This window comes from Mustelus asterias, chromosome 28, assembly GCF_964213995.1.
Source record: "Mustelus asterias chromosome 28, sMusAst1.hap1.1, whole genome shotgun sequence".
Lineage (NCBI taxonomy): Eukaryota > Metazoa > Chordata > Chondrichthyes > Carcharhiniformes > Triakidae > Mustelus > Mustelus asterias.
This window is the reverse complement of record NC_135828.1, coordinates 24,210,939-24,238,359: the sequence shown is the minus strand read 5'-3', so window position 1 is coordinate 24,238,359 and position 27,421 is coordinate 24,210,939. Positions and strand designations below refer to the sequence as shown.

At 49.0% G+C, this 27,421-nt stretch overlaps 1 protein-coding gene across 1 annotated transcript; it reads left to right on the top strand.

Moving 5' to 3' along the window:
* Nucleotides 1-2,308: 2,308 nt before the first annotated feature.
* Nucleotides 2,309-26,172, top strand: LOC144480340 (uncharacterized). Its single transcript, XM_078199712.1, has 6 exons — nt 2,309-2,447; nt 6,600-6,682; nt 9,380-9,494; nt 12,645-12,757; nt 24,094-24,208; nt 25,716-26,172. Exons 1-6 carry the CDS (start codon nt 2,387-2,389, stop codon nt 25,883-25,885), a joined length of 657 nt encoding a protein of 218 aa, XP_078055838.1. The 5' UTR covers nt 2,309-2,386; the 3' UTR covers nt 25,886-26,172.
* The last annotated feature ends 1,249 nt before the right edge of the window (nt 26,173-27,421 follow it).

Sequence of the window (27,421 nt, the reverse complement as noted above, 5' to 3'; positions counted from 1 at the left end):
CCAAAACTTTTCATGGTCTTAAAGACATTTATTAGGTGATCCCTCACCCTTTTCTTTTGCAGAGAGAAGACTCCCATTCTGTGTCCTTTTCCTGATAGTTTTAAACTCTGAGTTCTAGTGTCATCCTTGTGAATCGTATGCGCCAATGGTTCTTTTTGGAATTGTACTTCAAGCTCCACACTGGTTGCCCATCCCTAGTTGCCCTTGAGAATGTGGTGGTGAGCTGCCTTCTTGAACTGCAAGAAGTCTCACAACACCAGGTTAAAGTCCAACAGGTTTATTTGGTAGCACAAGCCACAAGCTTTCGGAGCGCTACCCCTTCATCAGGTGAGTGGGAGTTGTGTTCACAAACAGGGCATATATAGACACAAACTCCACTTCTTGAACTGCTGCAGTCCATGAGGTGTAGGTACACCCACAGTGCTGTCGGAGCGGGAGTTCTGGACAGTGAAGGAGCAGCCGATATATTTCCAAGTCAGGATGGTGTGTGGCTTGCAGGAAAACATGCAGGTGGTGGCGTTCCCATATCTCTGCTGTCCTTGTCTTGCTAGGTGATCATGGGTCATGGGTTTGGAAAGCGCGATTGAAGGAGCCTTGGCGACTCGCTTCAGTGCATTTTCTAGATGGTACGCACCGTTGCCACTGTGCATTGGTGGTGGAGGGAGTGGATGTTTGTGGACGGGGGGCCAATCAAGTGGGGCTGCTTTGTCTTGGATGGTGTCAAACATCTCAAGTGTTGTTGGAGCTGCACCCATCCAGGCAAGTGGGAAGTCTTCCATCACACTCCTGACTTGTGCCTTGTAGATGGTGGACAGGCTTTGGGGAGTCAGAAGGAGAGTTAACCACTATAGAATTGCCAGCCTCCAACCTGCTCTTGGAGCCACAGTTTTTATGTGGTTGGTCCAGTTAAGTTTCTGATCTATAGTGAGATATTGCAGTTAGTGATAGCAGAGCCATTGAGTGTGAAGGGGAGAATAAACCCTGGGACCTGACCAAGTGTAGCCCAAGGCATTGTGGGAAGCGACGGAAGAGGCTGCGGGGCCCCTAGCGGAGATTATGTATCATCGACAGCCACGGGTGAGTTGCCAGAAGACTGGAGGGAGGCAAATGTTGCACTGTTATTTAAGAAAGGTGCAGGGAAAAGCCAGGGAACTACAGACCCGGTGAGCCTAACGTCAGTGGTGGGAAAGTTGTCGGAGGTGATTCTGAGAGACAGGACCTACATGCATTTGGAAAAGCAAAGGACTGTTGAGAGCGGTGACAGAAGGTTGTTTTTCAGACTGGAGACCTGTGGCCAGCGGTGTGCCGCGGGGATCAGTGTTGGGTCCACTGTTGTTTGCAATTTATAGCGATGATCTGGATGAGAATATAGTAGGCATGTTTAGTAAGTTTGCGGATGGCACCAAAATTAGTGGTGTAGTAAAGAAGGTTATCCAAGATTACAATGGGATCTTAATCAGCTGGGCCAGTGGGCCGCAGTATAGCAGATGGAGTTTAATTCAGATAAATGCGTGGTGTTGCATTTTGGTAAGACAAACCAGGGCGGGAGTTACAGAGTTAATGGTAGCGCCTCGGGGAGTGTTGTTAAACAAAGAGACCTGGGGAGTGCAGGTACACAGTTCCTTGAAAGTGGCGTCACAGATAGACAGGGTGGTGAAGAAGGCGTTTGGCACAGTTGGCTTCATCGGTCAGAACATTGAGTACAGGAGCTGGAACATTGTGTTACAACTGTACAAGATGTTGGTGAGGCCACAATTGGAGCACTGTGTATAATTCTGGTCCTCCTCCTATAGGAAGGATGTTATTAAACTGGAAAGGGTGGAAAAAAGATTTACAAGGATGTTACCAGGACTGGAAGGTTTGAATTTTAAAGAGAGGCAGGATAGGCTGGGACTTTTTTCCCTGGAGTGTAGGAGGATGAGGGGTGACCTTACAGAGGTCGATAAAATCATAAGGGGCAGAGATAAGCCAAGGTCTTTTCCCCAGGATAGGAGAAAGGGGAGTCCAAAACTAGAGGTTGAAGGTGAGAGGGGAAAGAATCCTTGGAGCTTTCCCCCCCCCCCCCGCCGCTACAGGCCTTTGTCCTTCATTAATAAACATTGCAGCCACCCACACGTTTCAGAATGAGTTATGTGCGGGGATCGTGTGATCATTCAGGAGTGAAAACGTCGCCCTGGAAATTAAGGACCGGCTTGAGAGTGCTTGCCGGCATTCCCAAATGCATTTCCCAAGAATCAGACGATCAGGCGGATTGGGAGGTTTCTGAATTGGTTTAATGATTAACTGTCTCTTCACCAAGCACAATCTCCACTGCTCCTTTCCCCCTTTCCGAAGTCTCGGGGCAGATTGAGCTGATTGCCAGCGAGCAGAACTGAAGCAGACACACATGGATCATAAGCTGCAAATGGTGTTTGCTCTGATCGCCGCGATCTGCATTCTGCTCCCAGGTAAGTGCGTCTAAGCCCAGCCTTTGCAGACGGTGCTGTGTAACAGCAGATCCAGGACACAGGGCCAAATGGAGCAAAATAAAACCTTGGCATAAAGATGAGCCAGTGCAGGATTTTCAATCTTCGACGTGCAGAGGTCCAAAGCTTTTTATGTATCAAAGTATAATCTCAAAATAAATGGAGTTCGGTTTGATTTATGGATTAGTCACATGTATAAGTCTCCAGTATTGTTTCTTGCGCGCTATGCAGACAAAGCATACCGTTCATAGAGAAGGAAAGGAGAGGGTGCAGAATGTAGTGTTACAGTCATAGCTCGGGTGTAGAGAAAAATCAACTTAATGCAAGATAGGTCCATTCAAAAGTCTGACAGCAGCAGGGAAGAAGCTGTTGGTACATGATCTCAGATTTTTATATCTTTTTCCCGATGGAAGAAAGTGGAAGAGAGTATGTCCGGGGTGTGTGGGGTCCTTGATTATGCTGGCTGCTTTTCCGAGGCAGCGGGAAGTGTAGACAGAGTCAATGGATGGGAGGCTGGTTTAAGTGATGGATTGGGCCACATTCACGGCCATTTGTAGTTCCTTGTAGTCTTGGGCAGAGCAGGAGCCAAACCAAGCTGTGATACAACCAGAAAGAATACCTTCTATGGTTTGATAGCCACTTGAAAAAGAATATAAATGTTCTTGGGAGAGAACAGGAGAGAGGATTGCCCAAGATAGAAGGATAGAGTGAATTCCCAGGAGGAGCAATGAGTTCAGACCACATTCTCATTTCCCCGTTTTTGCTGTTTTTTTCTATCTGGGTGGGGAGTGTATTGGAATTTCCATTCTGTTCACTTCCCTTGAAATTCCTATTTCCCTCTCCCTGTTCCCGGTGACAGACGACACTTTCAACAGTTCCCCGATGGCTGTAAAACACTTTGGGAATGTTCTGAGGTTATAAAAATGGAAAACTGCTGTCCTTTCCGCATCAAAGGGATCTTTGGCGAAAGATATCCCAGGATTTTAATAGCCTTTGGCTTCTGGCCTTCCAAATCGCTGGTGTATGTCTAATGTTTGAGGGAGGATGGGGGTGTCCTAGAGAAGGCTCGGTATGGGGGAGGGGGATGCGTTTTCCCAGGCCCCAAATCCATCTTGTCTAAAATGTCTGGGCAGCACGGTGGCACAGTGGCACTGCTGCCTCACAGCACCAGGGTCCCAGGATCGATTCTGGCCTTGGGTGACTGTCTGTGTGGAGTTTGCACGTTACATTATAGAATCATAAAATCCCTACATTACAGAAGGAGGCCATTTGGCCCATCGAGTCTGCACCGACCACAATCCCACCCAGACCCTATTCCCATAACCCCCACACATTTATCCTGCTAACCCCCTGACACTAAGGTCAATTTAGCATGGCCAATCAACCTAACCCGCACATCTTTGGACTGTGGGAGGAAACCGGAGCACCCGGAGGAAACCCACGCAGACACGGGGAGAATGTGCAAACTCCGCACAGACAGTGACCCAAGGCCGGAATTGAACCTGGGTCCCTGGCGATGTGAGGCAGCAGTGCTAGCCACTGTGCCACTCATGTTCTCCTTCTGTCTGCATGGATTTCCTCCGGGTGCTCCGGTTTCCTCCCACAGTCCAAAGATGTGCAGGTTAGGTGGATTGGCTATGCTAAATTGCTCCTTGGTGTCCAAAGATGTGCAGGTTAGGGGGAATTAAAGGGGTAAATATGTGCGGTAATGGGGGTGGGCCTGGGTAAAATATTCCGTCAGAGAGTTGGTACAGACTTGATGGGCCGAATGGGCTCCTCTGCTCTGTTGGGATTCTATGATGCTATGTCCTGCAACGGACATAATGTTGGGATTTTTGGGGCCAAACTCCAGCCCCTGGCCAATCCCGGCTTCCATCATCATTCCCACCTTCAGTGAAAGGTTCTGAAAATTCAGCCCGTGGAATCTCACAGCAGGGATGAAGGTCAAGGGGGATAGAATGGGAATCACAAACCCATGTTTCCTGGATAACTATAGGGGATGAAATGAGACAGGTGTAAGTGGCTCATCACACAATGCAGCTGAGAAGCAACGATCCTGAAACTACGAGAATGATCGAAAGCAGAGAATTTTCTTTCTTCATTCGTGGGACATGGGCATCGCTGGCTGGGCCAGCATTTATTGCCCATCCCTAGGTGCCCTTGAGAAGGTGGTGGTGAGCTGCCTTCTTGAATCGCTGCAGTCCACGTGCTGTGGGTTGACCCACAATGCCATTAGGGAGGGAATTCCAGGATTTTGACCCAGCGACTGCGAAGGAACGGCCGATATATTTCCAAGTCAGGATGGTGAGTGGCTTGGAGGGGAACTTGCAGGTGGTGGTGTTCCCATGTATCTGCTGCCCTTGTCCTTCTAGATGGAAGTGGTTGTGGGTTTGGAAGGTGCTGTCTAGGGATCTTTGGTGAATTGCTGCAGTGCATCTTGTAGATGGTACACACTGCTGCTACTGAGCGTCAGTGGTGGAGGGAGTGGATGTTTGTGGATGGGGTGCCAATCAAGCGGCTGCTTTGTCCTGGATGGTATCAAGCTTCTTGAGTGTTGTTGGAGCTGCACCCATCCAGGCAAGTGGGGAGTATTCCATCACACTCCTGACTTGTGCCTTGTAGATGGTGGACAGTCTTTGGGGAGTCAGGAGGTGAGTTACTCGCCGCAGTATTCCTAGCCTCTGACCTGCTCTTGTAGCCACTGTGTTTATGTGGTGAGTCCAGTTGAGTTTCTGCTCAATGGTAACCCCAAGGATGTTGACAGTGGGGGATTCAGTGATGGGAACACCATTGAATGTCAAGGGGCAGTGGTTAGAGTGTCTCTTATTGGTGATGGTCATTACCTGGCATCAGTGTGGCGCCAATGTTACTCAGTGGGGTAGAGAGATTATGAGGTTAAATTAGAGGTTAACAAAAAAGGGAACATATAAATATACAGAGCAATAGGGTGGTCAGTAAAGGGTAGATCTGATTAAGAAAGTGCCCGCCTCATGGAATTAGCGGGCGTTGTTGAGGAACGAAATTAGTATTTTGTGTCTGTCTTCAGTAGAGACAAGGAGGCAGCCATTTTATCGTTGAAGGAGGTGGTGTTGGAAATATATTGGGCAGGATAGAAATGGATAAAGACTTCAAAGGTCACAAGTCCTCGAAGTAGGCCTTGATCCCGGGTTACTGAGGCAAGTCAGGTCGGAGCCCATGCTCCCCCCGCAACAATCATTCAATCCCCGCTTCGAAGAGAGCGGTGGAGAATTGGAGGATTGCGAATGCTGCATCACTGTTTGTAGAGGGAGCCAAACGCAGTGAGTACAGGCCGGCCAACCAAATGTCAGAGTGGCAGGAAACTCTGGAGGCAAGGTTCCGGGACTAAATTAATTGGCCTTTGGAGAGGGCTGGCCTGATGAAAGACAGTGGGCGGGATTCTCCAGCCTCCTAACCGCGTGTTCCCCGCTGCCGGGGATGCACTGCCGGCGGGACTGGAGAATCCCACTGACGTGAACGGGCAGAGAACTCTGGCCAATTTGTGCCGGACTAATTTCACCGAGTTGGAGAAGTGAGGAGGGACGATGAGGGAGTTCCAGGATTCCGATCCAGTGATGATAAAGGGACACGTAGTTCCAAGTCGGAATGGGGTGTGACTTAGAGAGGGAGAACGTGCCTGCGATTGATGAAGGGAGGTCGGTTTGGCTCAGTTGGCTGGTTAGTGATGCTGAGCGACGCCAACAGCGTGGGTTCAATTCCCGCACCGGCTGAGGTTATTCACAAAGGCCCCACCTTCTCAACCTTGCCCCTCGCCTGAGGTGTGGCGACCCTCAGGTTAAATCCACCACCAGTCAGCTCTGTCCCAGGAGGAGAAAAGCCTAGAATACTTTGGCGACGTAATCTTGTCAATCAGGGTAATCCAATTGGAACCATAGAATCATAGATTCGCTACAGTGCAGAAGGAGGCCATTCGGCCCATTGGGTCTGCTCCGACCCTCCTAAGGAGCACCTTACCAAAGGCCCACCCCCCACCCCTCACCCAACCCTATCCCCGTAACCCTGCGCATTTACCACGGCCAATCCACCGAACCTGCACACCTTTGGGAATTGATGGCGTGTGTGTGAGATTTTAATGCAATTGTCTTTTTGCTTCAGTTGCAGAGTTAACGGGAGAGCCTGAGACCTGCCAGGATTTATTTAATGCTGACAACTACCAAAGCATTACCAGCCAATTAAAGGTAATACTTTCCAGATCAGACTATGGGAAGGATTTTCCCTGTGTGCTGGACCCAAGGCTGGAAAATCCCTGCCCAAGGGAACGGGCCTTCGTATGGTCCTGTTTCCCCCCCCCGTTAAGATTCCCGTGGCAGACGGAATGGGAACATCCCACCCCACAAGTGTTAAGGTTGTCTGGCTGAGTCCCACAGCTAATGCTGTTCAGAGGGGGAGCTGCGTTCTAGGGGTGTGAGGGGGTCGGATTGGCAGCTCCAGATCATTAAACAGACACTGGTGATTGGCCGAGCGTGTTTAATCCAGCCCCCGACATCCCCACATGGGAAGGCATGATCTAAGACAAAACAACTTGTTCAGTAACCTGTCCGCTTTCTAATACATCTGGGATCATAGAATCCCTACAGCGCAGAAGGAGGCCATTCGGCCCATCGAGCCTGCACCAACCACAATCCCACCTAGGCCCTATCCCCATAACCCCATGTACTTACCCTGCTATTCACTCCCTGACACTAAGGGGAAATTTAATGTGGCCAATCCCTCTAACCTACACATCTATGGACACTAAGGGGCAATTTACCATGGCCAATCCCCCTAACCTACACATCTTTGGACACTAAGGGGCAATTTAGCATGGCCAATCCACCTAACCTGCACATCTTTGAACACTAAGGGGCAATTTGGCATGGCCAATCCACCTAACCTACACATCTTTGGACACTAAGGGGCAATTTAGCATGGCCAATCCACCTAACCTACACATCTTTGGACACTAAGGGGCAATTTAGCATGGCCAATCCACCTAACCTACACATCTTTGGACACTAAGGGGCAATTTAGCATGGCCAATCCACCTAACCTACACATCTTTGGACACTAAGGGGCAATTTAGCATGGCCAATCCACCTAACCTGCACATCTGTAAACACTAAGGGGCAATTTAGCATGGCCAATTCACCTAACCTGTACATCTTTGGTCACTAAGGGGCAATTTAGCATGGCCAATCCACCTAACCTGCACATCTTTGGACACTAAGGGGCAATTTAGCATGGCCAATCCACCTAACCTGCACATCTTTGGACACTAAGGGGCAATTTAGCATGGCCAATCCACCTAACCTGCACATCTTTGGACACTAAGGGGCAATTTAGCATGGCCAATCCACCTAACCTGCACATCTTTGGACACTAAGGGGCAATTTAGCATGGCCAATCCACCTAACCTGCACATTTTTGGACACTAAGGGGCAATTTAGCATGGCCAATCCACCTAACCTGCACATCTTTGGACACTAAGGGGCAATTTAGCATGGCCAATCCACCTAACCTACACATCTTTGGACTGTGGAAGGAAACCATAGCACCCAGAGGAAACCCATGCAGACACGGGGAGAACATCTAAGCTCCACACAGTCACCCAAGGAGGGAATTGAACCCGGATCCCTGGCGCTGAGAGGCAGCAGTGCTAACCAGTGTGCTGCTGTGCTTGCATGCTCAGAGATCTCCTCCTGCAGGATTCACTGCAACATCCAGTGTCATTACCCTGATTGAATCCCCCACTATCAACATCCTGGGGGTTACCATTGACCAGAAACTGAACTGGACCCAGCCATGTAAATACTGTGCAGGAGCAGGTCAGAAGATAGGAATTCTGCAGTGAGTAACTCCTGACTCTCCAAAGCCCATCCAAGACTGACGTCAGGAGTGTGATGGAATACTCCCCACTTGCCTGGATGGGTGCAGCTCCAACAGCACTCAAGAAGCTCGACACCATCCAGGATGAAGAAGCCCCTTGATTGGCACCACATCTACAAACATCCAATCCCTCACCACCAACAAACAGTAGCAGCCATGTGTACCATCTACAAGATGCACTGCAGCAATTCACCAAAGATCCTTAGACAGCACCTTCCAAACCCACCACCACTTCCATCTAGAAGGACAAGGGCAGCTGATACCTGGGAATACCTCCACCTGCAAATTCCCCTCCAAGTCACTCACCACCCAGATGTGAGGCCCACTTCCTTTTTTAATTCATTCGTGGGACATGGGCGTCGCTGGCTGGCCAGCATTTATTGCCCATCCCTAGTTGCCCTTGAGAAGGTGGTGGTGAGCCGCCATCTTGAATTGCTCCAGTCCAGGTGCTGTGGGTTGACCCACAATGCCGTTCGGGAGGGAATTCCAGGATTTTGACCCAGCGACTGCGAAGGAACGGCCGATATATTTCCAAGTCAGGATGGTGAGTGGCTTGGAGGGGAAGCTCCAGGTGGGTGGTGTTCCCATGTATCTCCTGCCTTTGTCCTCCTAGATGGAAGTGGTGGTGGGTTTGGAAGGTGCTGTCTGAGGATCTTTGGTGAATTGCTGCAATGCATCTTGTAGATGGTACACACTGCTGCTACTCAGCGTCGGTGGTGGAGGGAGTGGATGTTTGTGGATGGGGTGCCAATCAAGCGGGGCTGCTTTGTCCTGGATGGTGTCAAGGTTGTTGATTGTTGTTGGAGCTGCACCCATAAAGCAAGTGGGGAATTCATCCAAGTGTCTGTTGTACAACTATCCATATGACGTTTCTGATATTTAACCAGATAGGGGAGAGAGAGTGAGACAGAGAGACAGAGAAGGGGAGAGAGAATAATAGGGAAAGAGAGAGAGATACCGGAGATGCATCCAAATACCTGCAGATCTGTAATTCACCATTCTGTTTTCAGGTACTAGCCAATTGTTCCGAGGATGATGTGAGGAGCTTAGAGGCGGAGAAACAAAGTGAAATTCTGGGAATGTTGAACGCTGCGGCTGGCCGGTTGAGATCCATCCACCTGAAAGGTATGATTCAATCTCTCATCTCAGTGTCTGATCCCTGGGAACCAGGCCTTCCCACACCCACTGCCACTTGCACTCACACCTCTGTCCTGCTGAATGTGGGCCGTCTGGAGGTTCAGGAAGGTCGACCTTTCTGCTTTGTCTCGCTGGGTCAGTACATCCGGCATCTTTTCAGACCTGCAACTCTACTGGGAAGAGGGCCTGAGTTTTTTGAGTTGACTTGATTAGATTTATAATTGTCACATATACTGGGATACAGTGAAAAGTATTGTTTCTTGCGCACTATACAGACAAAACATACCACTCATAGAGAAGGAAAGGAGAGAGTGCAGAATGTAGTGTTAGAGTCATAGCTAGGGTGTAGAGAAAGATCAACTTAATGAGAGGTAGGTCCATTCAAAAGTCTGATGGCAGCAGGGAAGAAGCTGTTCTTCAGTTGGTTGGTACGTGACCTCAGACTTGCACATCTTTTCCCGAATGAAGAAGGTGGAAGAGAGAATGTCCGGGATGTATGGGATCCTTGATTATCCTGGCTGCTTTTCCGAGGCAGTGGGAAGTGTAGACAGAGTTGATGGATGGGAGGCTGGTTTGAGCGATGGATTGGGCTACATTCACAACCCTTTGTAGTTTCTTGCGGTCTTGGGCAGAGCAGGAGCCATACCAAGCTGTGATACAACCAGAAAGAATGCTTTCTATGGTGCATCTGTAAAAGTTGGTGAGAGTTGTAGCAGACATGCCAAATTTCCTTCATCTTCTGAGAAAGTAGAGGTGTTGGTGGGGCTTTCTTAACTATAGTGTCGGCGTGGGGGGGACCAGGACAGGTTGTTCGTGATCTGGACACCTAGAAACTTGAAGCTCTCGACCCTTTCCACTTTGTCCCCATTGATGTAGACAGGGGCATGTTCTCCACTATGCTTCCTGAAGTCGATGACTATCTCCTTCGTTTTGTTGACATTGAGGGGGAGATTATTGTCGTTGCACCAGTTCACCAGATTCTCTATCTCTTTCCTGTACTCCATCGCATTTTAAAAGGCAAAGACTTGTGTACAGATCTAAAACTTAACAACGCCTCGCTGTAAGGGCACAAACATTACTGGGAGAACAATGACTTTGGCCGGAATTCTCCCGTCTTGTCTGCCACACCATTGCTGCCAGCAAGAACCAGCAGGTCAGTTTAGCTCAGTTGGCTGGTTAGAGATGTGGAGTGACGTGAACAGCGCGGGTTCAATTCCCGTACCGGCTGAGGTTATCCACGAAGGCCTCATCTTCTCAACCTTGCCTGAGGTGTGGTGACCCTCAGGTTAAATCACCACCAGTCAGCGATTCCCCTCAAAGGGGAGGGCAGCCTTTGGTCATCTGGGACTATGGAGACTTTACCTTTTACTAGTAACCCAGCGGGCCCAGATTTAAGGGAAGGGGCAGGAGATTGAGAGGGGATTTGAGGAAAAGCTTTTGCACCCAGAGGGCGGTGGGAATCTGGAACTCGCTGCCTGAAAGGGTGGTAAAGGCGGAAACCCTCACAACATTTAAGAAGCATTTAGATGAGCACTTGAAAGGCCAGAGCATACAGGGCTACGGACCAAATGCTGGAAAATGGGATTAGAATAGAATCATAGAATCCCTACAGTGCAGAAGGAGGCCATTTGGCCCATCGAGTCTGCACCTACCACAATCCTACCCAGGTCCTATCCACATAACCCCATTCATTTACCCTAGCTAGCCACCCTGACACTAAGGGGCAATTTATCATGGCCAATCCACCTAACCCGCACATCTTTGGACTGTGAGATGAAACCGGAGCACCCGGAGGAAACCCACGCAGATACAGGGAGAACGTGCAGACTCCGCACAGACAGTGACCCAAGCCGGGAATTGAACCGGGTCCTTGGTGCTGTGAGGCAGCAGTGCTAACCACCGTGCCACCCTAATAGTCAGATGCTTGATGGCTGGCAAAGACAGAATGGGCTGAAGGGCCTTTTGTCATGCTCTATGACTAAAACAAAATGGAGGGACGTTAGCAAAGAGAGAAAAGGGAGTGAGAAAGAAGAATTGTATTTACCGAGGAGAGGCTCCCACAAGACTCTAAAATGTTCGGAATGGCGAGGAGACCGAACCTTTGGCCGGACTTTTACTGGCCCTGCCACGGGAATCGGAGCCTGCGAGGGGCAGAGCATGGGAAGGTCCTTTGAACTCTGGTGGGATTTTATGGTTTTGGGACAAGTGAGGCCATCAAATCCCACCCTTTGGATCCCTGGAAGATCAGAGAACACTGAAGTGCTGGGGTGGGGGAGGTGTAGTATAATGGAATACGCTGGACACAGAAAGGTTAACTGTAATAGTCTGTGGTGTCATAATAGGAAGTGACATATAATCATGTGATCTGAGAGTCCAGGGCAAAGCATCATGGGAAGAAGGAAGTCTTTTGACAACCGTAAATATGCCAAGTTGAAGTTTGAGTGTCTGCAGCCAGCAATCCTTAGGAGTTCCTGACACCAAACCAACCCATCAGCACGATCACCTTAGGGAGGCAATGGCCGAGTGGTATTATCGCTGGACTATAATCCAGAAACCCAGCTAATGGGGAGCTGGGTTCGAATCCCACCACGGCAGATGGTGGAATTTGAATTCAATAAAAATATCTGGAATTAAGAATCTACTAATGACCATGAAACCAATGTCGATTGTCATAAAAACCCATCTGGTTCACTAGTGTCCTTCAGGGAAGGAAATCTGCCATCCTTATCTGGTTTGGCCTACATGTGACTCCAGAGCCACAGCAATGTGGTTCACTCTTGGCTGCCCCTGGCTATCTAGGGATGGGCAATAAATGCTGGCCATCCAGCAATGCCCATGTCCCACAAATGAATGAAAGTAGGGGAGTTCTTCCCACAGCTCTGGACCAATCGATATCCCTCCGTAAACGAAGAGATCATCTGTTCATAATGACAATGCTGTTGTGGGATCTTGCTGTGCAAGAATTGGATGCTGTGTTTCCTACAGCACAACGGTGACTGCACTTCACAATTATTTCCTAAAATGCTCTGGGGGCGTGCTGGTCTCTCGGAAGAGTCGCTGGAAATGCAAGTTGCTTTCTTTCAGCGACCGGACGATTTTCACCTTAACGCAGGCGTGTTTTTTTTCCCCCTTTCAAAGGCTGTCAGAACATCCAACCCAGGAACTGCAGCTTCCCCATGATCCCGAAGAATGGAGGCTTGATATGTGTGACCCATGAAAAGACTCGTTATTGCAAGCCGATGTGCGACCAGGTGAGGCCTCACCGCGCGGACGCACAGCGCCACGCCGCTAACCATTCTCAACAAAGGCTTTCCAACTTCCTCACCACCCCCCCATCCCTACTCTGCTGACCCAGTGACAGTTTCACAGATATCACAACCCCAATAGCCACTCACCGTGGGCAGAACGGTGGCACAGTGGTTAGCACTGCTGCCTCACAGCGCTAGGGACCCGGGTCACTGTCTGTGTGGAGTTTGCATGTTCTCCCCGTGTCTGCGTGGGTTTCCTCCGGGTGTTCCGGTTTCCTCCCACGCTCCAAAGATGTGTGGGTTAGGTTGATTGGCCATGCTAAATTACCACTTAACGTCAGGGGATTAGGAGGGTAACTATGTGGGATTATGGCGATAGGACAGGACATGGGTGGATTCTTGTTGGTGCAGGCTCAACGGGCCAAATGGCCTCCTCCTGCACTGTAGAATCTATGATTCTATTCTTTGAGAAGGAGGCCATCCTTCATGTTTAGTCCTCCACATTGTCCACAATTTAAAATCCATTTCTAGGATGTTGGTGTCACAAGACCAACATTTATTCCCCATCCCCAATCGCCCCTTGAGAAGGTGGTGGTGAGCCACCTCCTTGAACCGCCGCAGTCCCTGAGGTGTAGGTACACCCACCGTGCTGTTAGGGAGGGAATTCCAGGATTTTGATCCAATGACAGTAAAGGAATGGCCGATATATATATATATCCTTATTTGCGGAAGGATATATTGGCCTTGGAGGGAGTGCAGAGAATGTTCACCAGGTTGATGCCGGAGATGAGGGGTGTTGATTATGAGGAGAGACTGAGCAGATTGGGTTTATACTCGTTGGAATTTAGAAGGCTGAGGGGGGATCTTATAGAGGCCTATAAGATAATGAAGGGGCTGGATAGGGTAGAGATGAAGAGATTCTTTCCACTTAGAAAGGAAACTAGAACTAGAGGGCACAGCCTCAAAATAAAGGGGGGTCAGTTTAGGACAGAGTTGAGGAGGAACTTCTTCTCTCAGAGGGTGGTGAATCTCTGGAATTCTCTGCCCACTGAAGTGGTGGAGGCTACCTCGTTGAAGATGTTTAAGTCACGGATAGATGGATTCCTGATCGGTAAGGGAATTAGGGGTTATGGGGATCAGGCGGGTAAGTGGAACTGATCCACTTCAGATCAGCCATGATCTTATTGAATGGCGGGGCAGGCTCGAGGGGCTAGATGGCCTACTCCTGCTCCTATTTCTTATGTTCTTATGTTCTTATATTTCCAAGTCAGGATGGTGAGTGGCTTGGAAGGGAACTTGCAGATGTTGGTGTTCCCATGTGTCCGCTGCCCTTGTCCTTCCAGATGGTAGTGGTTGTGGGTTTGGAAGGTGCTGTCTCAGGGGCCTTGGTGAGTTCCTGTAGATGGTACACACTGCTGCTACTGTGCGTCGGTGGTGGAGGGAGTGGATGTTTGTGGATGGGGTGCCAATCAAGTGGGGCTGCTTTGTCCTGGATGGTGTCGAGCTTCTTGAGTGTTGTTGGAGCTGCACCATCCAGGCAAGTGGGGAGTATTCCATCACACTCCTGACTTGTGCCTTGTAGATGGTGGACAGGCTCTGGGGAGTCAGGTTGGGAGTCACTTGCTGCAGGATTCCTGGCCTCTGACCTGCTCTGTAGTATTTATGGGAGTCATAGTCATACAGTACGGAAGAGGTCCTTCAGCCCATCGAGTGTGCACTGACAAAACTACACTAAATTTGCACTAATCCAGCACTTGGCCCTTCGCCTTGAATGATTTGACATTTCAAACGCTCATGCAGGTACTTTTTTAAGGTTGTGAGGTTTCCCGCCTCTCCCACCCTCCCAGGCTGCGCATTCCAGACTCTCACCACCCTCTGGGTGAAAAGATATTTCCTAAAATCCCTTCTAAATCCCCTGCCCCTCACTGGAAATGATGCCCCCCTTGTTACTGACACCTCAACCAAGGGGAACAGCTGCTTCCTAATCACTCTGTCCAAACCCCTCATAATCTTCCACACCTCAGTCATGTCCCCCCTCAGCCTTCTCCGCTCTCGAGAAAACAACCCCAGCCTAAGCAGTCTCTCCTTATAGCTCAAACGCTCCATCCCAGGCCACATGCTGGTGAACCTCCTCTGCACCCCCTCTAGTGCACTCACATCTTTCCTACAGTAAGAAGTCTCACAACACCAGGTTAAACTCCAACAGGCTTATTTGGTAACACGAGTTTTCGGAGCACTGCTCCTTCATCAGGTAAGTGGGAGTTGGGTTCACAAACAGGGCACATATAGACACAAACTCAATTACAAGATAATGGTTGGAATGCGAGTCTCAACAGGTAATCAAGTCTTTACAGGTACAGACAATGTGAGTGGAGAGAGGGATAATCACAGGTTAAAGAGATGTGAATTGTCACAAGCCAGGACAGTTAGTGAGATTTTGCAAGCCCAGGCAAGTCGTGGGGGTTACAGATAGTGTGACATGAACCCAAGATCCTGGTTGAGGCCGTCCTCATGTGTGCAGAACCTGGCTATCAGTCTCTGCTCAGCGACTCTGCTTTGTCGTGTGTCGTGAAGGCCACCTCGGAGAACGCTTACCCGAAGATCAGAGGCTGAATGCCCGTGACTGCTGAAGTGTTCCCCGACAGGAAGGGAACACACTTGCCTGGTGATTGTCGAGTGGTGTTCATTCATCCGTTGTCGCAGCGTCTGCATGGTCTCCCCAATGTACCATGCCTCGGGACATCCTTTCCTGCAGCGTATCAGGTAGACAACATTGACCGAGTCGCAAGAGTATGTACCGTGTACCTGGTGAATGGTGTTCTCACGAGAGATGATGGCATCCGTGTCGATGATCCGGCACGTCTTGCAGAGGTTGCTGTGGCAGGGCTGTGTGGTGTCGTGGTCACTGTTCTCCTGAAGGCTGGGTAGTTCGCTGCAGACAATGGTCTGTTTGAGGTTGTGCGGTTGCTTGAAGGCAAGTCGTAGGCGTGTGGGGATGGCCTTGGCGAGATGTTCGTCTTCATCGTAGCTGTCGACATCTTCTCCGGAGCCTTCAACATGTCATCGATGAAGACGAACATCTCTCCAAGGCCATCCCCACACGCCTACTACTTGCATTCAAACAACCAAATAAACCTGTTGGACTTTAACCTGGTGTTGTGAGACTTCTTACTCTGCTTACCCTAGTCCAACACCGGCATCTCCACATCATCCTTCCTATAGTGAGGTGACCAGAGCTGCACACAGTACTAATGCAGCTGTGGCCTAACCAAAGTTTTGTACGACTCCAACGTAACCTCCCTGCTGTTATAACCTATGCTACAATTGATGAAGGCAAGTGTCCCATATGTCTTCTTAACTACACTATTAACCTGCCCTGCTGCCTTTAGGGATCTGTGGACAAGCACCCACAGATCTCTCTGTTCCTCTGAGCTTTCTAGTGTGGTAGTGAATTCCACACATTCACCACCCTCTGGGTGAAGAAATTTCTCCTCACCTCAGTCCTAAAAGGTTTACTCCTTATCCTCAAACTATGACTCCTAGTTCTGGACTCCCCGACCATCGGGAACATTCTTTCTGAATCTACCCTGTCTAACCCTGTTAGAATTTTATAAGTTTCTATGAGGTCCACTCTGATTCTTCTAAACTCCAGTGAATATAATACCCACCAACTTAATCTCTCCTCATATGACAGACCTGCCATGCCAGGAATCAGCCTGGCAAACCTTCGCTGTACTCCCTCTATAGCAAGGACATCCTTCCTCAGATAAGGACACCAAAACTGCACACAATACTGCAGGTGTGGCCTCACCAACGGCCTATACAATTGCAGCAAAACATCTCTACCCCTATACTCAAATCCTCTCGCAATCAAGGCCAACATATCATTTGCCTTCTTTACTGCCTGCTGTACCTGCGCGCTTACTTTCAGCGACTGATGCACGAGGGCTCCAAGGTCTCGTTGAGTATCCATCTCTCTCAATTTACACCCATTCAAGGACAGCCAGGAAGGACAGGGAGGGAGGCAAGAGAGGGGGTGGAGTGGCACTGCTGATCAGGGATAGTGTCACAGCTGTAGAGAAGGTGTATGCTGTGGAGGGATTGTGCACCAAGTCTCTGTGGGTGGAAGTTCAGAGTGCGAAGGGGCCGGTCACTTTGCTGGGGGTTTTCTATAGGCCGCCCAATAGTAACAGGGAGGTGGAGGAGCAGATAGGGAAACAGATCCTGGAGAGATGCAGTAATAGCAGAGTTGTTGTGATGGGAGACTTTAATTTCCCAAACATAGATTGGAATATCTCTCGGGTAAGGGGATTGGATGGGGAAGAGTTCGTTAGGTATGTTCAGGAGGGTTTCCTGACACAGCATGTGGACAAGCCTACAAGAGGAGAGGCTGTACTTGATCTGATACTGACCAATGAACCTGGACAGGTGTCAGATCTCTCAGTGGGAGAGCATCTTGGGGATAACGATCATAACTCCATCTCCTTTAGGCTTGCATTGGAAAAAGAGAGGATCAGGCAAGCTAGGAAAGTGTTTATATGGAGTAAGGGGAAATTGGAAGGAGGTATTCTCGGGGAAATGTACTGAAGAGAGGTGGCAGTTTTTCAAGGAATGTCTGTCTAGAGTTCTACAGGACAACATTCCGAGCAGACAGGGAGGTGTTGGTCGGTTAAAGGAACCGTGGTGCACAAAAGCTGTGCAGGACCTAGTCGAGAAGAAAAGGAAAGCGTACAAAAGGCTCAGGGAGCTTGGCGAAGATAGGGATTTAGAAGAATATACGGCTTGTAGGAAGGGACTAAAGAAGGAAATTAGGAGAGCCAGAAGGGGTCACGAGAAGGCCTTGGCAGGTAGGATTAAGGAGAACCCTAAGGCGTTCTATAAATATGTGAAGAGTAAAAGGATGAGACGTGAAGGAATAGGGCCTATAAAAGGTGAAGGCAGGAAAGTCTGTACGGAACCAGTAGAAATGGCAGAGGTGCTCAATGAGTATTTTGCCTCGGTTTTCACAGAGGAGAAAGACCTGGGTGGATGTACTGCGGGCTTGCGGTGGACTGAAAGGATTGAGTATGTGGACTTTAAGAAAGAGGTTGTGCTGGAATCTTTGAATGGCATCAAGACAGATAAGTCGCCGGGTCCGGATGGGATGTACCCCAGGTTACTGTGGGAGGTGAGGGAAGAGATTGCAGAGCCTCTGGCGATGATCTTTGCGTCGTCGATGGAGACGGGAGAGGTGCCGGAGGATTGGAGGATTGCGGATGTGGTTCCTATTTTCAAGAAGGGGAATAGGGATAGCCCAGGTAATTGCCGACCGGTGAGTCTAACCTCAGTGGTTGGTAAACTGATGGAGAAGATCCTGAGGGACAGGATTTATGAGCATTTAGAGAGGTTTAGTATGTTCAAGAATACTCAGCATGGCTATGTCAAAGGCAGATTGTGCCTTATGAGCCTGGTGGAGTTCTTCAAAAATGTGACTAAACACATTGACGAAGGGAAGGCGGTAGATGTGGTTTATATGGATTTTAGCAACGCGTTCGATAAGGTCCCCCATGCAAGGCTTCTGAAAAAAGTGAGAGGGCATGGGATCCAAGGGGCTGCTGCCCGGTGGATCCAGAACTGGCTTGCCCAAAGGAGGCAGAGAGTGGATATAGATGGGTCTTTTTCTAAATGGAGGTCGGTCACCAGTGGTGTGCCCCAGGGATCTGTTCTGGGACCCTTGCAGTTTGTCATTTTCATAAACGACCTGGATGAGGAAGCAGAGGGATGGGTTGGTAAGTTTGCCGATGACACGAAGGTTGGTGGGGTTGTGGATAGTCTGGAGGGATGTCAGAAGTTACAGAGGGACACAGATAGGATGCAAGACTGGGCAGACAAGTGGCAGATGGACTTCAACCCAGATAAATGCGTCGTGGTCCATTTTGGTAGGTCAAATGGGATGAAGGAGTACAATATAAAGGGAAAGACTCTTAGTACTGTAGAGGATCAGAAGGACCTTGGGGTCCGGGTCCATCGGACTCTGAAATCGGCCCCGCAGGTGGAGGAGGTGGTTAAGAAGGCGTATGGTGTGCTGGCCTTTATCAATCGAGGGATTGAGTTTCGGAGTCCGGGGATAATGATGCAGCTATATAAGACCCTCGTCTGACCCCACTTGGAGTACTGTGCTCAGTTCTGGTCGCCTCATTACAGGAAGGATGTGGAAAAGATTGAAAGGGTGCAGAGGAGATTTACAAGGATGTTGCCTGGATTGAGTGGCATGCCTTCTGAGGATAGGCTGAGGGAGCTCAGTCTTTTCTCCTTGGAGAGACGAAGGATGAGAGGAGACCTAATAGAGGTGTATAAGATGTTGAGAGGCATAGATCGGGTGGACTCTCAGAGGCTTTTTCCCAGGGTGGAAATGTCTGCTATGAGAGGACACAGGTTTAGGGTGCTGGGGGGTAGGTACAGGGGAGATGTTAGGGGTAAGTCTTTCACACAGAGGGTGGTGGGCGAGTGGAATCGCCTGCCGTCAGTGGTGGTGGAGGCGAACTCAATAGGGACTTTTAAGAGACTCCTGGATGAGTACATGGGACTTAATAGGATGGAGGGTTATAGGTAGGTCTCGAAGGTAGGGATGTGTTCGGCACAACTTGTGGGCCGAAGGGCCTGTTTGTGCTGTAGTTTTTCTATGTTTCTATGTTTCTAAATAATAATCTGCCTTCCGATTATTGCTACCAAAATGGATACCTCACATTTTCCACATTATACTGCATCTGCCATGCAGATGCCCACACACTCAGCCTGTCCAAATCACGCTGAAGCATCTCTGCATCCTCCTCACAGCTCACCCTCCCACCCAACTTTGTATCATCTGCAAATTTGGAGATAATACATTCAGTTCCAAATCAAATCGTGAGAAATAAGATTTCCATTTTTGCCCTGAGCAGCCTGAGATCGAGTAACAGTGACAAAAGGGCGGCACGGTAGCACAGTGGTTAGCACTGCTGCCTCACAGCGCCAGGGTCCCAGGTTCAATTCCCGGCTCGGGTCACTGTCTGTGCGGAGTTTGCACATTCTCCCCGTGTCTACGTGGGTTTCCTTCGGGTGCTCCAGTTTCCTCCCACAGTCCAAAGATGTACGGGTTAGGTTGATTGGCTGTGCTAAATTGCTCCTTAGTGTTAGGGGGATATCAGGGGGATTAGTGGAGTAAATATGTGGGGTTATGGGGATAGGGCCTGGGTGGGATTGTTGTCGGTGCAGGCTCGATGGGCTGAAAGGCCTCTTTCTGTATTGTAGGGATTCCATGTATTGGAAGCTGCAAGTACAGAAAACATGAACATGAGAGGAATTCTCAGCAAGAGGATGAGTAGGTGCAATGTTGACTATTGAAGAGTAGAGATACAGGGAAGGTGGTGAGTTACAGAGCTTAATACCTCAAAGATGCACCGCAAGAACTCAGCAAGGCTCCTTCGACAGCACCTTCCAAAACCATGACCACTTCCATCTAGAAGGACAAGGGCAGCAGATACATGGGAACACCACCACCTGGAGATTCAAACCTGGAATCATAGAAAATAGGTGCAGGAGGAGGCCATTCGGCCCTTCGAGCCTGCTCTGCCATTCAATATAATCATGGTTGATCCTGCACTCTCAGTATCCCACTCCCGCTTTCATTCCATACCCTTTGATCCCTTTATCCACAAGAGCCACATCCCTCTTGGACATATCTAACGAAGCTTTCTGTGGTAGAGAATTCCCCTCCAAGCCACTCACCAGTCTGACTTCATAGAACATAGAACAGTACAGCACAGTACAGGCCCTTCGGCCCTCGATGTTGTGCCGAGCTTTGTCCGAAACCAAGATCAAGCTATCCCACTCCCTATCATTCTGGTGTGCTCCATGCACCTATCCAATAACCGCTTGAAAGTTCCTAAAGTGTCCGACTCCACTATCACAGCAGGCAGTCCATTCCACACCCCAACCACTCTCTGAGTAAAGAACCTACCTCGGACATCCCTCCTATATCTCCCACTGTGAACCTTATAGTTATGCCCCCTAGTAGCAGCTACATCCACCCGAGGAAATAGTCTCTGAACGTCCACTCTATCTATCCCCCTCATCATCTTATAAACCTCTATTAAGTCGCCTCTCAACCTCCTCCGCTCTAAAGAGAAAAGCCCTAGCTCCCTCAACCTTTCCTCACAAGACCTACCCTCCAAACCAGGCAGCTTCCTGGTAAATCTCCTCCACACTTCGCGTCATTGGCTGGAATTTTCCCGCCACGGGAATCGGAGCAGGTAAGGGGTGGGAAAATTGGGAAGGTCCGTTGACGTCGGGTGAGATTTTACAGTTGCAGGATGAGTGAGGCCATAAAATCCCAGTCATTGAGAGAAAAATACAGCACGGAAACAGGCCCTTCGGCCCAACTCGTCCATGCCGTCCAGGTTTCCTAAACTGAACCAGTCCCATTTGCCTTCATTTGGCCCATATCCCTCTAAACCTTTCCCATCCATGTACCTGACTTGGAAATATATCACCATTCCTTCACTGTCGCTGGGTCAAAATCCTGGCTTTCCCTCCCTAACAGCACGGTGGGGGTGCCTACACCTCATGGCCTGCTGCGGTTCAAGGCAGCTCACCACCACCTTCTCAAGGGCAATTAGGGATGGGCAATAAATGCTGGCCAGACAGCGACGCCCACATCGAGGGAAATAAAATATATTTTTTAATTATATAGAGGCATAAATGCACAGAACTAAAGTATACCAGTGCTTTATACCACCGTACGTATCAATACACAGACACATAGCAACAGTGCTATCAAGCAGCACCTGTTCAGCAATAACCTGCTCAGTGACGCCCAGTTCGGGGTTCGCCAGGGTCACTCAGCTCCTGACCTCATTACAGCCTTGGTTCAAACAAAAGAGCTGAATTCCAGAGGTGAGGTGAGAGTGACGGCCCTTGACATCAAGGCCAAATTTGACTGAGTGTCGCATCAAGGAGCCTCAGCAAAACTGGAATCAATGGGTATCAGGGGGCAAACTCTCCGCTGGTTGGAGTCATACCTGGTACATAGGAAGATGGTGGTGGTTGTGGAGGGTCAGTCATCTCAGCTCCAGAACATCTCTGCAGGAGTCCCTCAGGGTAGTGTCCTAGGCCCAACAATCTTCAGCTGCTTCATCAATGACCTTCCCTCTGGCATAAGGTCAGAAGTGGGAATGTTCGTCAATGATTGCACAATGTTCAGCATCATTCGTGACTCCTCAGATACTGAAGCAGTCCATGTTCAAATGCAACAAGATCTGGACAATATCCAGGCTTGGGCTGACCAGTGGCAAGTAACATTCACGCCACACAAATGCCAGGCAATGACCATCACCAATAAGAGAGAGTCTAACCACCGCCCCTTAATATTCAATGGTGTTACCATCACTGAATCCCCACTGTCGACATCCTTGGAGTTACCATTGACCAGAAACTCAACTGGACTCACCACATAAACACAGTGGCTACAAGAGCGGGTCAGAGGTTAGGAATACTGCGGCGAGTAACTCACCTCCTGACTCCCCAAAGCCTGTCCACCATCTACAAGGCACAAGTCAGGAGTGTGATGGAATACTCCCCACTTGCCTGGATGGGTGCAGCTCCAACAACACTCAAGAAGCTCAACACCATCCAGGACAAAGCAGCCCCGCTCGACTGGCACCCCATCCACAAACATCCACTCCCTCCACCACCGACGCTCAGTAGCAGCAGTGTGTACCATCTACAAGATGCACTGCAGCAATTCACCAAAGATCCTTAGACAGCACCTTCCAAACCCACGACCACTTCCATCGAGAAGGACAAGGGCAGCAGACCTGCAAGAACACCACCACCTGCAAGTTCCCCTCCAAGCCACTCACCATCCTGACTTGGAAATATATCGCCGTTCCTTCGCAGTCGCTGGGTCAAAATCCTGGAATTCCCTCCCTAACGGCATTGTGGGTCAACCCAATGGACTGCAGCGATTCAAGATGGCAGCTCACCACCACCTTCTCAAGGGCAACTAGGGATGGGCAATAAATACTGGCCAGCCAGCGACGCCCATGTCCCACAAATGAATTTTTAAAAAATTCATGAACATACACGACATACTCACATCCAGTGGGTTAATTAAAATAAACTCCTGGTAAAATCTCCAATAAACTGATCCCAGCTCTGAAGTACGGAATGACTCCCAGCCAGGAATTGGAAAGCTTTGAGAATTCCCTTCGCTGGCAACATTGTCGGGGAGAGTGACCTTGTTAAATCTTAGTTAAAGTTTAAAGTCTATTTATTATTGTCACAAATTTAATGTCTATGTATTATTGTCCCAAGTGAGGTTACATTGACACTGCAATGAAGTTACAAAGAACAAAGAAAAGTACAGCAAAGAAAAGGAACAGGCCCTTCGGCCCTCCAAGCCTGTGCCGATCATGATGCCCTAACTAAACTAAGAAAAACCTTCTGCCCTTACTCGGTCCATATCCCTCTATTCCCTCCCTATTCAGGTACCCATCCAGATGCCTCTTAAATGTTGCTAATGTGCCTGCTTCCACCACCTCCTCTGGCAGCGCGTTCCAGGCACCCACCACTCTCTGCACGAAAAACTTCCCGCGCACATCTCCCTTAAACTTTCCCCCTCTCACCTTCAACCTGTGCCCCCTTGTAATTGACACTTCCACCCTGGGAAAAAGCCTCTGACTATCCACCCTGTCTGTGCCTCTCATCATTCTGTAGACCTCTATCAGGTCTCCCCTCAGCCTCCATCTTTCCAGCGAAAACAATTCTAGTTTATTCAACCTCCCCTCATACCCAACACCCTCGAGACCAGGCAACATCCTGGGGAACTTTCTTTGCGCCCTCTCCAAAGCTTCCATGTCCTTCTAGTAGTGTGGCGACCAGAACTGCGCACTGTTACTGTTGATTCATTCTGTGCCATTTCTCAGATTGACAGTGGGCGGCACGGTGGCTCAGTGGGTTAGCACTGCTGCCTCACAGTGCCAGGGACTCCAGCCTCGGGTTACTGTCTGTGTGGAGTTTGTACGTTCTCCCCATGTCTGTATGGGTTTCCTCCAGGTGCTCCGGTTTCCTCCCACGGTCCAAAGATGTGCAGGTTAGGTTGATTGGCCGTGCTAAAGTGCCCCTTAGTGTCAGGGGATTGGCAAAGGCTGAATATTACGGGGATAGGGCCTGGGTGGGATTGTGATTGTACAGACTCAATGGGCCAAATGGCCTCCTTCTGTACGATAGGGATTCTTTGGATTCTGTGGACACAGCAAAAGGTATTTCTTCCCGACGTGGAGGTAGAAGCCGCACTGACTTTGATTACTGTGCTTGCACAGGGCTATGACTTTGTTTTCTTGAGATTAAGTCGATTATTCGAGTCGTGTGGAGAGGGGAGTGGCTATAAATGGAGTTCCCAGTACCTTGGAGGCAAGCGGTTGGCGGTCTGTTCAGGTATGTCGGGCGCGGTGGCAGGCGCCAGTTACCCAGCTCCTCGGTGGCTGTCGGATTGATTGAGGTCAGGGGTTTCTGGGCTGCCAGTGGACCATGCTGACCAGGCAAGCGCATTAGGTTCGGCATCTTTACGGCACTCCAGGCATGATAAAGAGAGGAGAATTGACCCAGGTTGGAAACAGAATCCCCCCTCCGCTGGTAGGCAGCACGATGGCACAGTGGTTAGCACTGCTGCCTCACAGCACCAGAGACCTGGGTTCGATTCCCGACTTGAGTCACTGTCTGCGTGGAGTCTGCACGTTCTCCCCGTGTCTGCATGGGTTTCCTCCGGGTGCTCCGGTTTCCTCCCACAGTCCAAAGATGTGCAGGTTAGGTGGATTAGCCATGCTAAATTGCCCCTTAGTGTCCAAAGATGTGCTGGTTAGGTGGATCGGCCATGCTAAATTGCCCCTTAGTGTCCTAAGGATATGTAGGTGAGGTGGATTGGCCATGCTAAATTGCCCCTCAGTGTCCAAAGATGTGCGGGTTAGGTGGATTGGCCGTGCTAAATTGCCCCTCAGTGTCCAAAGATGTGCGGGTTAGCTGGATTGGCCATGCTAAATTGCCCCTTTAGGAGGGACAGGTTAGGAGGATTGGCCATGATCAATGTGTGAGGTTACAGGGATAGGGCAGAGGGGAGAGCCTGGGTGTGGTGTTCTGTTGGTGCAGACTCGAAGGGCCGAATGGCCTCTTTCTGCACTATGTGGATTCTATGGATTCTATGTCCCTCTGGTCCAGTGTTCTGAGGCTGGCAGTCTCAGCCAGAGTGTTGCTTAGGGCTATTCCCTCAGGTATTGCAGCCCTCAGTTGAGAAGTATTGAGACCCCAAGGCCCTTGGGGGGGGCGGGGCGGGGGGGGGGGGGTGGTGTTCGAGGCCAGTGGAAGAGAGAGAGTATTGAGGCTTTCGGGGGACCGGGTATTGAGGCCCTCTGGGCTGGGAGCTTGGAGACCCTCAGATGAGGAGTGTCAAGATCCTGGGGGGAGGGTGTATGGAGACCCTCAGGGGAGGGAGTATTGAACCACTCAGGTTAGGGAACTAAAGAGCCCCCAGCCCATGTTAAAGGTATTTGTAGTCGTAATTTGTACCTTAGACTGAGGTTGATAAGCTGTAGTTAAAAATTAGCTGTAGAGTAAAGCTCCAATTCTGATCCATAGAAAATGCCCCAGCCCCTGGCGTCTGGGCCAATGTGAGTCAGATTGACCATTTAATGCCAAAATGGGACAGTTTGCGAATTTTAGGACCTTGTCTGTTAGGAAATGGATCAAAACTGAAGAAACCTATTTGACAAACTATTGCAGCCAGTCACATATCTGATTGCCTTTGGAAGTAGGACAGGTCTCAGATGAGCTGGCGTCTAACCCCGCGCAACCTTTGACTTACCACCTTCGGAGATCCAGCCAATGGGACGAGCAGGCCACCGCAGGGAGCTGCGTCAATGAACCTTATCCTCTCAATGTTCTTTCTCAGAGAGTACCACGAAGATAAGTGGGCAAAATTCGACCTACTTTCCCCAGACCTGCCTGGATGCAATGTACAATCACACGCAAGAGAGAGCCTTGATTTCAATCTTTAAGGACGAACTGAAGAAGATTGGCGTCGATAAAATCAAATCCAAATGCCTACTGTGCGGAAATTGATCCTCTCCATCTGCAGACTCCGGGAGGCTGCGAGGGTTTTGGATGTTCAATTGTGGGGAATTGATTGAAATCAAAGGTGATTGCGATACTGTTACAGAATTCTATATTACAGCACCAAGCTTCTTCTTGTATTACAGTACTGAACTTACTCCAATATTACAGCACCCAGCTTCCTTCTATATTAAAGCACCAAGCTCCCCTTCTGCATTACAGCACCTAACTGCATCTTATATTGCAGCATCAAGCTTCACCTTGTATTACAGTACTCAGATAACTCCAATATTACAGCACCAGGCTTCCTTCTGTATTACAGCACCAAACTGCATCTTATATTACAGCACCAAGCTTCATCTTATATTACAGCACCAAGCTTCATCTTATACTACAGCACCAAGCTTCATCTTATATTACAGCACTGAGCTTCCTTCTATATTACAGCACCAAACTTCCTTCTATATTAGTACCAAGCTTCATCTCATATGAGATGAAGAATCTCATATGAGAAGCATGAAGCTTCAGCTTACATTACAGCACCAAGAGTTTTATATTGCAGTACCAAGAGTGCTCTTGTATTACAGTACAATGCTTCCTCATATATTTCAGCACCAGGCTTCCTCGTATTCTTACAGCGCCAAGCTTCCTTCTATATTACGACACTGAACTTCCTTCTATATTTCAGCACTGAACTTTCTTCTATATTACAGCACCAAGTTTTCTTCTACATTACAGCATCAAACTTTATCTTATATTACAGCACTGAGCTTCATCTTGTGTTACAACACTGAGCTCTCTCCAATATTACAGCACCAAGATTCTTATATTACAGCACCAAGACTCCTCTCATATTACTGTATTGTGCTTCCTCATATATTACAGCACCAGGCTTCCTCATACTATTACAACACCAAGCTTCCTCCTATATTACAGAGCCAAGCTTCCTCCTATATGACAGCACCAAGCTCAATCTTATATTACAGCACCAAACTTACTCTGATATGAACAAGCATCGAATTTCCTCCTATATTACAGGACCAAGCTTAACCTTATATTACAGCACGAATCTTCATCTTACGTTACTGCATCAAGCTTCCTCCTATATTACAGCACCAATCTTCCTCCTATATTACAGCACTGAGTTTCCTCTGATATTGGAGCCTTGAGCTTCTTGTAGCTTTATGCCACTGTGTTTCTCCTGGATTATATAATCAAGAGCCTGCATCAATAAAATGGATACAATGGAGGCTGTACTGTTTTTTTTGTTTCTTTGCATTTCATTGACTCTAAAGGGACATGTAACGGAATGACAGGTTCTAGATGAACGCATATTTATCCGTACATCTAGAAATGTATATAGGGATTTGCTCACAAACCAATCTCAGCTGGAGGGGTTGAAGATTTATCAGATAGGTAGGTTAGTCCCTCGTAGGACAGAGGGGGACAAAAGATTGCTTTGGAATGTCTCCCAGAAGGTGTACCAATGTGCTCCAAATTTGATGCATTTTGATTAATATTTATTGACACTCCAGTTTAGCTGCA